This window comes from Microcaecilia unicolor, chromosome 2 (assembly GCF_901765095.1).
Source record: "Microcaecilia unicolor chromosome 2, aMicUni1.1, whole genome shotgun sequence".
Taxonomy (NCBI): domain Eukaryota; kingdom Metazoa; phylum Chordata; class Amphibia; order Gymnophiona; family Siphonopidae; genus Microcaecilia; species Microcaecilia unicolor.
In genome coordinates, this window is record NC_044032.1 from 165,092,384 (window position 1) to 165,110,086 (window position 17,703).

At 40.9% G+C, this 17,703-nt stretch overlaps 1 protein-coding gene across 1 annotated transcript in view; it reads right to left on the bottom strand.

Annotated features, from left to right (window-relative positions):
• The window catches only part of FBXL17 (F-box and leucine rich repeat protein 17), a 679,280-nt gene extending 662,114 nt beyond the window's left edge, over positions 1-17,166 (bottom strand). The window contains exons 1-3 of the mRNA XM_030193453.1: positions 15,544-17,166; positions 7,583-7,705; positions 3,073-3,330 (exon numbers count right to left, since the gene is read on the bottom strand). Of these exons, the coding sequence (XP_030049313.1) occupies positions 3,073-3,330; positions 7,583-7,705; positions 15,544-15,858 (696 nt within the window). The 5' untranslated portion in view covers positions 15,859-17,166. The remainder of the gene's footprint in view (positions 1-3,072; positions 3,331-7,582; positions 7,706-15,543) is intronic.
• Between the last annotated feature and the right edge of the window lie 537 nt (positions 17,167-17,703).

Genomic DNA, 17,703 nt, shown 5'->3' on the forward strand with positions numbered 1-17,703 from the left:
CTCTCAGGATTTAGAGTAAATATGTCCAAATCTGAAGCCCTAAACGTGACCCTCGGTGCGGATCTGGTGGAAACCTTAAAATCGACGTATGCTTTTCGGTGGGCTAGTGGGAGTATCCGCTACCTGGGGGTGAACATCACTGCTAGGCTCTCTGATCTTTTCACAGCAAACTATAAAGGCCTGGGCCGAGTCCTCACTGCAGATATGGAAAGATGGGGAGACATTGCACTCTCCTGGTTTGGCCGTATTGCCGCAGTTAAGCTAAACATATTACCACGTTTATTGTACCTGTTCCAGGCTCTTCCGGTCCCGCTGCCTCGTAAATTTCTTGCTGCACTGCAAGATCGTATTGTGCGTTTTATTTGGGCTGGCAAACGTCCGCGGCTAGCACGAGCCTTCTTGTACCAGGATAGGAGGAGGGGAGGGCTGGGGGTCCCCAATGTGGGTTGGTACTACAGAGCAGCTCAGGCACGTGCGGCTGTGGAGTGGTTCCAGGACTATCCTGATCGGCAATGGGTGGGCCTGGAGCAGTTCACATTGGGCGCAAGGCCGTTGGGGGCACTAATGTGGCTAGCAAGGTCCCTTAGGTCATTGGAGGAGGGTTTGTGTCCCTCCATATATGTTACTCTGTCTAACTGGGATAGTCTCTTTCCGCATCGTCAATGCTTACTGTCGCGTTTATCCCCCATAGCATATAACCCCTTATTTATTCCGGGGACAGAGAGAGGCATATTCACTAGATGGTATGAGGGAGGGCTGAGAACTTGGGGGCAACTACTGGCGGGAGAGTCCCTTTTGTCTTATACAGAAACTCAGCAACAGTTTCCAACAGTGGTGACTGATAAGTACGCATTTCTCCAGCTCACGCATTTCCTAAAGACAAAAGCAATTCAGGAAGTACTACACAGACAGCAATTAACTCTTGAGCAAATATGTGAGGGACAGGCTACGACCACAGGGTTGATATCTCGTTTACATCGTATTATTACTCAACAAACACCTTGTTATACACTTCACAGGAAGGGTTGGCAGAGGGACCTGGGGATTGAATTGGAGGATACGGTATGGGAGAGGATGGAACGAGCGGCGGCCGGGGTGTCGTCTCATGTCCCGTTCAAAGAAAATGCCATTAAAGTTCTATTTAGGTGGTACATGACACCAGAGCGTTTACAACGAATTTATCCCACCATGCCTGGGCAATGCTGGAGGGGATGTGGTGTGAAGGGATCCATGGGACATATCTGGTGGAAATGTAGGAAAATCAGAGCTTATTGGAAAGCAGTTCGTAGCAGACTGCAGGTATGGCTGGGAACTCAGATTCCATGGAATCCCACTATTTTTCTGTTTTCAACAACAGCATCGGGCCTCACACCTACTCAACAGACTTTGGTGCGCTATGCCACCTGTGCAGCTCGAATAGTTATAGCGGCTTGTTGGAAACAGACTACGATCCCGCCATTAACTAGGTGGCTTCGAAAATTGGGATACGTCTGTGAGATGGAACGGCTCATAGCTGAGCGGAGTAACCGTACAAATAGATGGCACTCGATTTGGGACCCCTTTCTCCTTCATACATAATTTCGATGAAGAACCGGGTTGTGATAAAGCCAGTCCGAGGGGGGTATGGGAGGAGGGTGGGGGGGAGGGGGGTAAATTTGACTTCTAAAGTAAAAGTTCTACAAAATTTGAAGTTATATGTATTGCTTTGCACTGTCATCGGATCGTTGTTTGCCTTGTTTGAAACATGTATCATTTGTTAATACTGACTTCAAATAAATAAAAATAAAAAAAAAAATAAGATCCAAAAAGTTACAAAATCTATTAGTACCTGCAGAAGCTTTAACACAGACCATATTCAATGTAAGCCTCTAAAAAACATGCTTCATACTACACTATGCTGATCAAAATAACCACACCCTGTAAAACTTAAACAAAAAATAAATAACAAGCAAGACTTACCAAAACTCATTACAGCATTCATACAGACTGTTTTCAATATGAACAGCAAACAGGGGCCGTGCATGATGGAAAAGTATTGTATAGTCCAAAGTTTTAAGAAATGCTTTGAGCACTGGCCAGTTTCGCTTGTGGGATGTTGTTTTTTTTTTCATGTGATATGGTTATTGTAATTAGCAGAGAATGGTATGAGACACATTTTTTAGAGGCTGTTTCCATTGAATATGATCCGTGCTAAAGCTGTTGGAAGTATTAGTTTTTGTAACTGTTTGCTGGCATGGTGCATTTCTCAGCTTGTAAAGTTCTGCCTCCTGATGAGCTATGGCGAAACAAGGCATCCTTGTCAAGGTTTTCTAAGCAAGGGAGCTATGTACATTAACTCCAGTGCTGGTTTTTTCTGAATTTTGAAGTTTATACCTTGAAGGACGGGCCCTTGGAGAACTGCCACCATGGTGGTTTGTCGGACTGCTTCTGAAAATATGGCATGCTCTGCTTCAACACTGGAGTGATTTCGAGACTGAGATAAGTTTTCTGATTTGCTGTGCACAGTGTATTGAGTTTTTTGTGGAACATTTTTAGATTCTGTCTGGTTCTAATATTCCCTGCACATTTTGTAATCCTGTTTGTGCCTGCTTTTTGGGGAACAACAGGTTTTCTTCCTTGAAGTGCAATGATAAAGCCATGGAGTATTTTTCCAGTTCCTTATTTTTTCAGGCTGAATCCTGTGATAATACTGGGACTGCACTAAGAATGGTAAATGTGTTATATACTTATATCCCGGAGCTTTGATGTTTCTTTTTTTTTTAATGTTGTTATATATAGGGGTGCAAGGGTCACTAGTAGTTAGCACTAAATAAACATTATACATAGTTTTTTGACTGGTTTTGTCAGTATTTACTGCCCTGTTGATATATTACTGAACTGAGAATATTTACAATGAACAATAATTGAAACAGTAAACTGAAATAAAATTAAAAACTGCACTGATAGGGAAAATAAAGAGATGAAAAAACATCTCACTTACACAAAGCAATGTACAACTGAAAAAATAAAAGGCATTAAAAGTCCACACCAGATCATTCTTTCTCAAATCAATGAAAATAATCCAGAGATTACCTGTTTTAAGCCTTCATCGGTGAGTTTGTCCTGGTTTCCTATGTGTATTTTATGAAGTAAAGGACACCGGGAAGCAATTGTGATGACAGATGTGTCAGATAGCTGTTTACACCGATATGCAGTATACTTTAAGAGCCCAGTACACTTGGCAGCTAGGATGCATACGCCTGTGTCAGACACGCTCCGGCAATCAGAAATATTAATTTCACTTATGTTCTGACTTCTTGATGCAATTTTCTCCAATAAATCATCAGTGACCTGTAATAATTGAAATCATAACCTTAAAGATCAAACTGATTGCTTGCCTTGTTTATTTCTCAGAATGTTCCAAATAAGACAAAACATCATTCAAATGCTATTCCGGCTGACACAGTCTGCTTATTCAAAAATAAAGCTCATAACATTTTTCTTCAGAATGGTAAGACTTGTGCAGTTAGTGAAGTTCTTTGAATTATCAGTAGAAGCAGACTTGCAAAGGCAGCTCTGCTTTTGCACCCTGTTGCTGTTCACTAGTGGCCCAAGAGACACCTTGCACCCCCAATTTCCCCCTTTTAAAAAAAATAAATATGCTGGAGGACCAATTAGACCCTCCTGATAGCACTCAGAACCTCTACAACCTCCTCTTTCCTGCTTATCTCCAACACTGGGAGGCAAAAGCAATGCCTGCTTTGCTCCTGCCTCCATGCCATTTTGGAAAATGGCAGCACCCGACCTCACCATTTTCCAAGATGGAAGCACAGAGACAGGAGCAAGTGGACATCATTCCTACCTCCCAATGTTGGAAATTCGCAGGAGAGGATTTTCAGAAGGGGGGAGTCAGAGGAGGGGGTCCCAATTGGACCCAAATTAACTTTTTTTGGGTGAAGGATGGGGGGGGGTACAAGGGGCCACTTGGGCCACCAGAGAATATCTTCAGGGTGGGGGATGAGGAATAAGGGGCCAGGGGCCATGGGCAATCAGGGACATTTGTGGGGTTGTGGGCGGTGCTAGGTCTTCAGAGTCAAGGGAGTGTTGGGAGTGTCATATTTGGATTTTGCTCACATCTTTTTCAGTAGTAGCTCAAGGTAAGTTACATTCAGGTACACTGGATATGTCACACTTCACCTCAAATGACCCAGCTCTGTGTTTCCGCAAAGTTTTAGCATACATTGTTTTCCCCACACATTGATTTGTATGGTTTTACTCAAGATATTCCTGCTCTAGAAGATTTTCTGCACTGGAGTAAGACTATTGTGGGGAAAAACCTGAGCTAACCGCTGCACTAAAGCACAGTGCAGTTTACCACATCAGCTCCTTAAATGGATACCTTATCAGTTTAAGCTTAGCATCAGTATTCAATGGCCCTACGTAAATGGCTGAAGCAGTTGAATAGTGAACAAAAAAACATATAAATTATGCATATATTTTTATATAGTTGCCGTGTGGCTTAATGTCAGCTCCGGTATTATTTTTGTTTACCTAACAGCCTTCTGATCATTTTAAAAGCTGACCAAAAATCAACTCATTAGCATAAGAAACATGGAATATATTGGAAGATATGAACCATAACACCCAGCTAGTTTCCCATCATCATTCTTGGTACAGTGTTGCAGACCTCAGTCAATCTGGGCATTCCCCTTTACTTCTTTCCATCTCTCCACCTTCCATGAGCATTCCACGCATCCATCCATAAAAAAATATTTGTTCTGATATAGCTCCTATCACCTTGAAGCCTCATGCTGTGAACCTTGAGAAAAGTTAACTTCTTTTGCATTATTCATATTTTTGAGGTATTTTAATGCCTCTATCCCCTTTGTATTTTCTCTGCTCTACTGGAAAACCATAATAAACTTGTTCAGTTGTATATGATCTGTCTTTTTGGCGTAGGGGTTATGGCTGTGTTCCATGAATGCAGGAGTCGTAGGTTCGGCTCCCACTCTGGGTGTTTGTAGTAACTCTTTCAGGATGCTAGGAATTATTAGGAAAGGTATAGTAAATAAGACCAAGAATATTATAATCTCTCTGTATCGCTCCATGGTGTAACCTCACCTTGAGTATTGTGTTCAGTTCTGGTCTCCATATCTCAAAAAAAGATATAGCAGAATTAGAAAAGCGACCAAAATGATAAAAGGGGATGGAAATCCTCCCATATGAGGAAAGGCTAAAGAGGTTAGGGCTTTTCAGCTTGGAAAAGAGACAGCTGAGGGGGGCTATGACTGAGGTCTACAAATGGGTAAACGTAAATCCATTATTCACTCTTTCAAAAAGTACAAAGACCAGTAGACACACAATCAAATTACATGGAAAACAAATAGGACGAAATATTTTGTTTCTACTCAAAGAATGGTTAAGCTTATTGCCGAAGGATGTGGTAACAGCATATCTGGGTTTAATAAAGGTTTGGACAAGTTCCTGGAGGAAAAGTCCATAGTCTGCTATTGAGATAGACATGGGGCAAGCCACTGCTTGCCCTGGGATTAGTAGCATGGAATGTTGCTACTATTTTATAGTACAAACTTTGATTGTGAGCCCTCCAGGGATAGGGAAATATCCAAAGTACTTGAATGTAACTCACCTTCAGTTACTACTGAAAAAGATGTGAGCAACATCCAAATAAATAAATATGAGTTTATGCTAGGTATTTGTGACCTGGATTGGCCACTGTTGGAAGCAGGATACTGGGCTAGATAGACCACTGGTCTGACACAATATGACTTTTCATATGTTCTCTTTTTTACATGGTTGTACCTTTATTTAACTCCTATGAGAAGGTGTGTTCTATTTAGTCTCTGGATATGTTTAAATTTCTTCAGAGCTATTATGTTCAGAACTGGATACAATATTATAAGTGAGGTCCTCACCAACAGGCTAGACAGGAGCATTATCACCTCCTTCTTTTCTACATAAAAACATAAGAGCTGTCAGATACTGGGTCAGACCACCAAAGATCCACCTAGCCCAGTATCTTGTTTTCAACAGTGGACAGTCCAGGTCACAGGCAACTGGCAGAGTCCCAAAAAGTAAACAAATTCAAAAATTCCACACCACCTAACCCAGTGATAAGCAGTGGCTTTCCCCAGATCTACTTTAATAACTGTCTATGGACCTTTTCTCCAGGAACTTGTCCAAACATTTTTTTTAAACCCAGATACACTAACTGCTTTTAACATAACCTCTATGAATCAGTTCCACAGCTTAACTATGCACCGAGTGAAAAAAAGTTTTCTTCTATTTGTTTTAAAGGTATTTCCAACCACAACAAAGAGAGTCCAAATCTCCCGTAAAAAACACAAGAAAACGAATTGGGCTTTTTTACATCTGTGATTTTAGTTTGGTCTTTCTGGGCATCTTCCGTTTTTGTTGTTTTCTTTTAAAGGTATTTACCATGTAAGTTCATGGAATGTCCTCTAGTCTTTGTACGTTTTGAAACCATAAACAATCAATTCATGTTTACCCATTCCACTACATTAAGAATTTTTTACAGCTCTTACCATATCTCCCCTCAGCCATCTCTTCTCAAGCTTTTTAGCCATTCCTGATATAAGAGTAGTGCCATCTGCTTAATCATTTTTGTCACTCTTCACTATAAAAGCTTTAGTAGTTCTGCCTCAGAGCCTCTACCACCATGAATCTGCTTTGCTAGGCGATAGGCTCGTCTAGGATTTGAACTAAAGACCTCTCGCACTAAAAGCGAGAATCATACCACTAGACTACTGTCGTTATGCTTCTCCCTAGGTATCCTAGCACCCCTCTGGCTTTAACCAACACCTTATCATACCTTCAAATCACTAAATGCAACCATCCCAATCTCTCTCAATTTCTGTCAGTATGTCATCCACATTTTGTACATTTTTATAATAAATTGTAACTGAAACCAATTTGGCCACTTTTAAATTTTTCTTAGATCACTTCTAATTTAGTTACATCCCTCTAAGTAACTACTCTTTTTCAGATCTTAGTGTCATCTGCAAAAAGGTAAACTTTTCCTTCTAATCCTCCCCAATACCGCTCACAAAAATACTGAACAGAACCAGCCTTAGGACCAATTTCTGATGCACTCTCAAACACATTTCTTTAAGCTGCCATTCTGACACCTTGCCTACTTCTTGAAGTTCCCTGTGCTCCTTTTTTTCTGAAATCCCCAATAGTTTTTGAAGGCTCTTCTTTTTGCTTTTCTATTTACTCTCCAAATAAAGAGTAGCTCTTTAAAAGTTACTCTCCCATTTTAACAAATTTGGTGCTTCCAAAGTTCAGAGCTTTTGACTTTTGTATGATCCCTCTCTGCTTTGGTTCTTATATTAAATTGAAAAAAATGTTATAGCAAGATAAAATTTTAACTGAAGATGCTCATCTGTGCCAAACACCTACATCCATTTTGGTATGGACCTCACCACCCCAAATCAAACTAACTATCATCTCCTATCCCTTGACACTAAAGCATCTTTCTTTTCATCTCCTCAGTCAATCCTCTCTTATCCAAGCCCCAGATGGTATTTAATAGTGATATTAAAATAATGTTGCTGGAAAATACCTGCTGACGACAACTTAGATCCACCTGCTTCCAAAACTGGAAATCTAAACAGAGGTCTCGCCAGTATTTGCAGACTAGGGATGCCGAAAGGAGGCGTTCATTCAAAGATAAATTAGAAAATATCTGTAAAATACAAATCATTAAAGCATTGATGAGAAAAGTTTTTTACCGTTCAATTATTTACTACTAGTAGTTATCATTTCTATAGTACTACTAGATAACACAGTGCTGTACACAAACACATAAGAGACAGCTCCTGCTAGACAGGGTTTACAATCTATTCAAGACAGTCAAACAGGACAAATAAGGGATTAGGGAGGGAGTTTCATTTAGCATGGAAATTTGAGAAAAGAGAATGCCTTACTCAAACCTATGTTTATGTTTACTGAATTTGGGCAACAAAGCAAACTACAACAAAAATGTCAAATTAAAACTTAGAAATAAGAACAACAATTCCATTACAAACAGGTAAGCAAGGGAAAACAGTAAGACCAGAGATAATAAGCTACTGAAAAAGACTTGAACAGTAACCAAACGTGTTACAGGCAACAGGTTACGGCCACTTATCTCGCCCACCAGTTATGTCCATAGAACATCAAATGTCAAAAAACAAGTAATAAAGCAAGTTTTAAGGTCAACATAGGAAGACTCTTTCTAGAGCGACAATGGAAGTATGTTCCCAGAATGAAAGAAAGCTGAACCTCTAGTAGACTCAAGGCGGGCAACAGGAACAGACAGAATAACAATCAAGTTCTCAGATTTGGAATGCAGTAAGTGAGAGGGGAACCTAGGGGATAAGAAGGGCAGACAGACTAATTAGTATATATTAATATAAAAGCCCTATGGGTATGCAGAAGAACCTTAAATCATATATGACGAGAGACAACTAAAATTGGTAATTAACACGACAAGGAGCATGATTACTCCTTTTACTCAACACCCCATAATTCCTATTTCAGGTTAGATTATTTTCTACTATCATCTTGCCTCATTCCTAAAATCACGACCTCAGATATGGGCTCAGTCCCAATGTCTGGTCATGCCCACATTATGTTCCAGCTACTAGACATAGGCCAAAAGCTGACTAAAAGTAACTGGAGATTTGATGTTGGTTTGTTGAATAATCCTAATTTTGTCGAACACATTTCTAATGCAATCACTGAATTTCTTCAAATGAACACATCATATACTGATTGTGCTTTTAAAGCAAACATAAGAGAAATAATTATAAGCTATTCCGCTTACCAGAAAAAATTGCCGCTAAAGAACTTCAAGAAATTGAACAAAACATCAAACAATTTAAAAACTCGCATATAGACTCTGACATGTCTGTACTAGGCAAACTTAATTGTGCAAAATTTAAATACACCTTTATGCTGGCCCAAAATGCCAGCAAGGAAATTTTCTTAAAGTCTGCCTATTATTACTCTGACAACAATAAAGCTAGTCATCTTTTGGCTAACTATTTAAAAACCAACTTAGGAAAAAAAGTATATTTCCACCATAAAAGATGACAAGAATGTACAATTAACCAATAAATTATATATAGGAAACAGATTTCAAATATGTTATTCCTCTCTGTACACTACTGAATCTGATCCTAATTGTAACATAGTAACATAGTAGATGACGGCAGAAAAAGACCTGCATGGTCCATTTAGTCTGCCCAAGATAAACTCATATCTTGAATTTGTACCCGTCTTTTTCAGAGCACAGACCGTATAAGTCTGCCCAGCAGTATTTCCCGCCTCCCAACCACCAGTCCCGTCTCCCATCACCGGCTCTGGTACAGACCGTATAAGTCTGCCCTCCCCTATCCTAGCCTCCCAACCACCAACCCCTCTTCTCCCCACCTGCTCCGCCATCCAATTTCAGCTAAGCTTCTGAGGATCCATTCCTGCTGCACAGGATTCCTTTATGCATATCCCAGGCATGTTTGAATTCCGTTACCATTTTCATCTCCACCACCTCCCGCGGGATCCTAATTGTGATGCTATGTCTATTCTAAATGAGTTATCACATAATACAGTAGATGGAACAGACAATACTCTCATAGCTGCTCCAATAACAGAAGTAGTTATTCTTTCCACTTTAAAAAATACGGCAAAAAAAAGGCACCAGGGTTCAGATGGCCTGACTCTTGAATTTTACCTAGCTTTCCAAAACATTCTTACTCCTATAATAAGTTCCTTCTACAATTATATCATTAGCTCTGGGGATATTCATGAATCTTTTACAGAGGTCACTATAATTGTCCTTTTAAAACCAGGTAAGGACCCTTCCCTAGTCCCAAAGTATACACCCCTATCGTTAATAAATCAGGATGCTAAAAAGATTGCTAAAATTATAGCTGATACATTACAAATAGTTTTACCCAAAATTATTGACTCCACCAAAACAGGTTTTATGCATGGGAGGTACTCATTTGATAATACTAGGCTTTTCACCAATGTACTATTACACACACAAAATATAAAAGACCCCTATATAGCCATAGGATTAGACGCGGAAAAAGCATTTGACAGAGTTGAATGGTCTTTTATGTTTAATTCATTTTGATGGTTTGGTTTTTCTCACAAAGTCATTCAATTAATCAAAGTCTTGAATTCTGCCCCAACCACCAGATTATATCTAAATGGTATTCACTCTGATCCTTTCTTCCCAACTAAAGGAATGAGGCAAGGTTGCCCACTTTCTCCATTACTCTTTAATATTGCTCTGGAACCCCTGTTAATTGCTATATGAGTTTCCAAAGATATTAAAGGTGTTAACATGGGCCCCATATCTGTAAAGATATCTGCCTACACTGATGATGTACTTCTTTACACCACCCCTTCCTCTGTACCTCACATCATGGATACTATTGAAAAATACTCCAAATTTTCCAGATACAAATTTAATGCAACTAAAATAGAAATGATGCCCCTGAATGCCTACAGTCTTAATTGGGTAATGTCTCAATGCCTTTTCAAATGGTCACCAACAGGTTTAAAATATCTTAGTATATTATTTGGCCCTTCATTGGAAAGTACAATCAAATTAAATTCGGAACAAATATTAAAATACACGACTGAGCTAACTTCAAAGTGGTCCCCTCAAACTATCTTGGTGGGGTAGACTTGACACCATAAAAATGATGCTAACTCCCAAAATTAATTACATTCTCCGCATGCTACCAGTTCTCTTTAAAACTGGCACTTATAAGAACATTGAGAAATTACTAACTAAATTTCTATAGGCTAACAAACCTCCTCGTAGTGCTTTAAAATGATTAAAGGGCACGAAGAATCAGGGTGGTCTCAATTTCCCTAGCTTTTATGAATAGAGCGGAGGAGTGGCCTAGTGGTTAGGGTGGTGGACTTTGGTCCTGGGGAACTGAGGAACTGAGTTCAATTCCCACTTCAGGCACAGCCAGCTCCTTGTGACTCTGGGCAAGTCACTTAACCCTCCATTGCCCCATGTAAGCCGCATTGAGCCTGCCATGAGTGGGAAAGCGCAGGGTACAAATGTAAAAAATAAATATCACTTGGCATATCTGTTATGACAAAATGCCTTATGGATTACAACAAAAGATAATAAGAAGGCTTCACTATGGTTACAATTTGAAGCAGAATTCTGGAAAATATTACCCAAACAAGTTCTGGAACAATCCATTACTTCAGATTAAAAATAAAAGTATATTTTGTCCAGCTTGGATCAAGGCCGGAATTTGGCATATAAACCAACTAATAGATGACGACAATTGGATTCCTTTTGAAACACAACAAAGCAAATTCTCATTACTCACTTACTCTCACTACCAATGGATACAACTAAAGCATTGTATTATATCTAATTTAATCATTAAATCTTTGAAGAAAGAAGAATCTACTTGTTGGATATTTTGTCACCAAATTTCAAGAGGTAAAAGTATTGCTTCAAATTTTGTAAAGCTTCTTATAGTTTAGAAGACATCTGGGAGAAAGAGACTAAATTTATCCCCACACCATATATCTGGAGAGTAATTTGGTCTTCTATTACTTCATCAACTAGATCAGCAGCTATATCTCAATCATTGTTTGGATTGGAATAGCAAAGAGGCTCTGAGTGTCTAGCCAGCGACAAAAAAAAGAAAAAACAGAAAGCAGACACTGGAGGTCCAAACAGTTCCTTTATTCGTACAGACCCGACGTGGCCACATTTCGCCAATTAAGGCTGCATCAGGGGTAGTAATATAATACAGCTAATAAAAAAAATATCTAAAAATAAAGGATATATAACCAAATATTAAAACAACATTTACATAAAAAAGCCAATTATATGATATACCAAAAACATAAAACAGAACATAAAAGACTAAAAGGTTAGGCTCATTGAGCAAACAATAAAAGTCAAAACAAACATACCTAGCCAGGGACATTAAAAGGCTTAGCCCGGATAGCACAACTGATCATCCAAGATGATCTAGAGGAATAATGTAAAAGCATACTAGTAAAACTGGAAGGCATCTAGCATAGGCACAAGGTACTCGTTTTTAATCTTATCTGTGTCAGAGCCAAAAAGGTAACAACCTTTTAAAAAGGGGTCATGGGACATTCACACAGAATAAGAACATTGCTGCAGTGAAGGCTGAAAATAAGACTAAAAACATAAAAACACCTAGAGGTGCGAAAGAAACCCACTCTAAAAAAGACTAATTGTATATAAAAAGTTCTAATGGTAAAACGATATAAGACCTACTTTAGCAGTGGTTCCTTTACAGAAGTGGAGCAGCAGCTTCAATCCTCTGAATGGGGGCTGCCATCTTGGATCAGCCCACTATTTATAATGCGGAGATATCCTGTTCTCAGAATAAAAACTTAAAAGTTTGAAAATAAAATGGCATGCGTGTGAAATCTTATGAGGAATCAGAATAAAAACATAATAAAATGTGTAAAAATTAAAAATGAATGATGAAATAAACGTGTTAAAAAACGGCATTTTCACTGAAAAAATAAAAATACAAAGTACAGAATCTGATTCTTTAAGCAATGCCCTCCATAAAAATGTAATTCTTACTACGAAACGCTGCTTAAAAATGCCAAAAAACGCTAAAAAAAAGTATGCGTTCCAGCAGCCATCTTGGAAGTGACGTCACCGGGCGTCCCTGTGGCTAGGATGCTTGAAAACATACATACAAATGGAATCCAAAGCCATCTGAAGTCAAAAACATTACTAAAACCTAAAACACTAATCTAAAAAGAATCACACTCTACCTAACTCATGTTTAAGGCTATCATTTTGGAATTGTCATATACAATAAAGACATGTATGTAAAAGGAAACAGGTGTGATATGGGTAATCACTAAATACATGAATATACATTAAAAAATCCATAAGAAATACACAGAACATGGGTGCCTGCCATGTTGGGTCTGTATGAATAAAGGAACTGTTTGGACCTCTAGTGTCTGCTTTCTGTTTTTTCTCAATCGTTGTTCTTCATTCTACACAGAGTTATGTGGACTCCCAATAAACTTTCTTGGATATCAAAATCTCTAGATAATAAATGTTTGTCATGTAGTTCTGAAATAGGTACTCCTGATCACTTATTATATCACTGCCCTTTGGTATCAATATTTTGGTCATCGATATGAAAAACTATTTCTCATATATTAAATATTTCTGAACCACTTTCTTAAAAAATCATAACAACAGGTGATTCTGGTATAGATACACCTCTTCACCCTTATGCTGCTAAACTTTTGTATTTATTAATATTCATTGCAATCAAAATGATATGCCATTGTTGAAAAGATTTATCTACAATACATTGTAACATGTGGAGGAATTATGAATGTTTGGTAGCAAAATATGAACGAGTAACAGCTGAAAAAAATGGTGCCTTCTGCTTAAAGGTATGGTCTCCAATCATTAATTTTAACTCCATTTTATAAAACAAACATACCTAAACTGTTCACTCTTGTCAGTGTCAAGTTCATTATATAATTTGTTATACATGGATATTTGATTCTCAGATATTAAGTGCCTGTGTAAGTTGTAACTTTCATTATATTAATACGTTGTAATGATTATATTTGCTATATGAATCTGCATTCATTTGAAAATTTGAATAAAATTTATTGAACTTAAAAAAATGCAAGAAGAGGAACCCAGAAAGGAATACCAGATGAAACTGAAAGAAGTCATGAAAAATATACGTATGGCAAAAGCACAAGATCAAATGACTAAAAATCTAAGAAGTGAACACAATTTTTTCAGGTACATTAGTGAAAGGAGGAAGGCTAAAAATAGAATTGTGAGACTGAAAGATGCTATGGACCGCTATGTAAAGCGTGATGAGGAAAAAGCAAACGTATAAAAAAAATACTTCTGTGTTCACAGAAGAAAAATCCTGGAGAAGGACCACAATCAATTGGCAAAGGTACATATGAGAATGGAGTATCGCACCATTCAGGGAAGAAAGTGTTTATGAACAACTTGAAAAATTGAGGGTGGACAAAGCCACGGGACTGAACGGGAGTAGAAATCCAAGGGAGCTGTATGTGCTAGGAGGTGAGAGGCTGATATGCATACACAGGGAGAGGGAGCTTGGGTGTCGGAGGATCTGAAGGTGACAAAACAGTTTGATAATGTGTTGGCTGTAGCCAGAAGGATGCTAGGTTGTATAAAGAGAGGCATAACCAGCAGAAAAAAAGAAAGTATTGATGCCCCTTTACAAGTTGTTGGTGAGGCCCCACCTGGAGTACTGTGTTCAGTTTTAGAAGCAGTATTTTGCTAAAGATGTAAAAAGCCTTGAAGCAGTTCAGAGGAAGGCAACAAAAATGATATGGGGCTAGGTTGACCCAAAAGACATACGAGAAGAGACTGGAAGACCTGAATATGTATACCATTGAGGAGATATGATACAGACATTTAAATATGTAAAAAGCATTAATATAGAAACAAATCTTTTCCAGAGAAAGGAAAACAGTAAAACTAAGGACCATGAACTGAGGTTGCGGGGTGGTAGACTTAGGAGTAAAGTCACGGAGAGGGTGGTTGATGCCTGGAATGCCCTCCTGAAGGAGGTGGTAGAGATAAAAATGGTGACGGAATTCAAAAAGGTGTGGGATGAGCACAGGGGATCTCTAATCAGAAAATTAATAGCATAAAAATAGCATTAAATGACTGCCAGTGAATTTAATGTATCAAGTGGTGCTTAGATGGTGACTACAGCTGTGAAGAAATAAGGCTGGAGCCAGGCAGATTTTGTATAATCTGTGTCCCATATATGGCAATCCAGTTTAGGATGGACTGGAGAGGACTTCAACAGAAACGCCAGTAACTGGAACATGAGGACAGTGCCAGGCAGAATTTTATGGCCCATGTCCCGCAAATGACAAGATGGATTCAGCTAGGCTTGAGTGGGTTTCAAGAGCAACTCCAGTAGTTGGAATGTAAGGACAATACCTGGTGGATTTCTACTGTCTATTTTCCAGAAATTGCAAAGAAAGACAATGATCAAGTATTTTATATGACATCCATTGCTGGTTTAATTATGAAGTGATAATGAGTGAGACTGTTGGGCAGACTGGATGGGGTCGTTCAGGTCTTTATCTGCCTTCAATTACTATGTTAATAATCTAAAATACTACAGAATCTGCTTATAAGTTATAGCTGCTCTAGTTCACGAAAAACTTTCATAAACATTACGTTCAGAAGAAAAAGTCTTCTCTTAAGCTCACTTGAGACTTTTCTGTGGTCTTTGCTTCCAGATTATTTCAGCTGCTGAACTACTACGTTACATGCATGGAGTCTGACGTGTTTCGGGAAATTATTGTTTCACTACCTTACCCTATTACAAACAAGGCATATTAAGCTGGTCAGTAAACACAACTGCAACGTTTTCAGCCTGTCACTGTGGTGGGCTCCACGTGGGAGGGAGAGGGTCACCCTCTTCTCCTGGCGGCCAGGTAGAGGAGGTGGCCACCACCACTCACCTTGAGCAGGATGGAGGAGGGGAGCTGGTGGATATGGAGGTTGTCGGGGGGCGGCTGCAGCGGCTCCTCGGGGCAGGACGGGGATGGTGGTGTCCCACTCTCGGTCTGGGCTGGAGGTGTCCCGGCGGCCGAAGGAGGAGGGAACGGGGGCTGGAGATGTTGCTGCTGGTGGTCTTGCTGGGGTTCGGGTCCCTGCGGGTCCCCGCGCTCCCTGCTGGCCGTGGCGGGCTCCGGGCTGCTGGTGCCGGGGGCGCAGCGGGGCTGTTTCCAGGGCGCACAGGGCTGCAGCCCGCCGTACTTGCGCTTACAAACCATGACCGGCTGCCACCTGGGAGAGAGGAGAGGGCGGCGTTGGGCTCAGCCGGTCCGGCCGGCTGCAGGGCTGAGACGCTGTCTCTCTCTCTCTCGGGGACTCTCGCACCGTTCTCTCGGCTCTCTCTGCTGCCCGGCGGGCTCGGGTCGGGGCGGGTTTCCGCTTCAGGCAGGAAGTGTGAGAGGGCGCGAGGAGGAGGCGGCGGCCCGGACTCGGTGCTCAGCTGGGGCCTGTAGTAGACTAGAGGGAAGCGCCGCGGATGAGAGGAAGGCCGGGGCCAGAGTGTCGGTTCTACTCTTGCTCGTGGGCCGAGGATTGTACGAGGGGTGGTTCGTTCGTGCCCGAGGATAGGCTTCTCCACCCCTGACAGCCTGGAACAGGGCGGCTCGAGCAGTTCGCAGTCAGTAGCGAAGGGGAAGATGATGCCCCCTTTCCTCAGCTAATGTCAGAGACGGAGTACAGCATAGGTAGAACTGGAGGGTGTCCAGGGCAAGTGGATAGCAGTGGGATGTATTTGATGGGGAGCAGGGACTACTGTCTGTGTGGGGGGGTTGGGATGGCCAATGCATGCGGGCGGCGACGACGGTCTGAGATGAGTGCAGCACAGGATTCACGGAAAACACTATTTCCCCACACTACCCTGTATTCTCCCTACCCCCATTCACATGCATGAAGCATCTGTTCAGATAGAAGCCTTTGAGGAGAGGAGGATGCAACAGCCACTTTGCTTACGCTGGTGCCTCCCAGTTGCCCTTCTGAGTCAGGCAGCAGCAGGGGAAGCCCTTAAGTCGTTTTCTGGCAGATCATGGCCAAATGAAATTGTATGACCTCCTGCGGTTGCAGATTAATGATGCACTTGTGGAGAGCCTACTTGGGTCAAGACCCCATTTGGGGACCCAGCCCCCAGTTTGGGAAGCTGTGCCTCTGGTGCTGCTGTGACTGAGGTCGTTCCAGCAGTTTGACTAACAATATTGTGCAGTTCTTTGAGTACACCCATGACAGCAGAAGGTGATACATATGTGATACTCCCACTGATGCTGATGGAACTGGGGCAGTTCAAAACAGGGACAGCAGAATATCTTTTTGGTTGGAGAGGCCAAATAAACCAATCTTCAGCCCTGCCCCAAGCTCTTAATTGCTGGTGCTATGTTGGTATTGGTGTGGCCATTCTGCTGCTGGATATGTTTTAAGAAAATGTTCTCACCACCCCCACTGTTTCACTGCTACTGGGTTCACTGTTTGCATGGTGAAGCCTTTTCTCCAAGCCAGCTATGGCTCCTTCCATGCAGGGAGCAGGGCAGCCGAGGGGGGGGGGGATCAAGATTCCCCTGGCCTGGCCTGGGCCATAGAAAAGCTGCATTTTTTCAGTGATGCTGCAGCCAGCCTCTCTCAGTCAGCTCCAGCATCTGTCCTTCCCTTCCAACCCCCTCTCCCCACCCCGGTCCCCTACTTGCCTCAGAGTCATTGGCTGGCAGTGAGCAGTGATCACAAAAGATTGCTCTGCCAGCCACTGGTCCTTCCTGCCATGTCCACCTATGCAGAAACAGGAAGTTACTTCACAGGAGGTGGGATACAACAGGAAGAATGGGAACATGATGGTTGAACAACATTTTATGAGTCTCGGGTACTGCAGGTTCTGGCTGTATTGAGGCCCACTATGTTTGCATATTAAATATTGAGGTCTTTGGGGTCCCCATTCTCGGGGTATTAGGTTGAATATTCCATAGTATTGTAGTTTCTTGTGTTTTGTTTTTTCAACTGGATTGCTATCTTGGTTCAATGTGTTTGTCTTTCTATTTTTGTATTGCATTGTTCTTGGCTGAGGTTAAGCAGTATAGTACATGAAT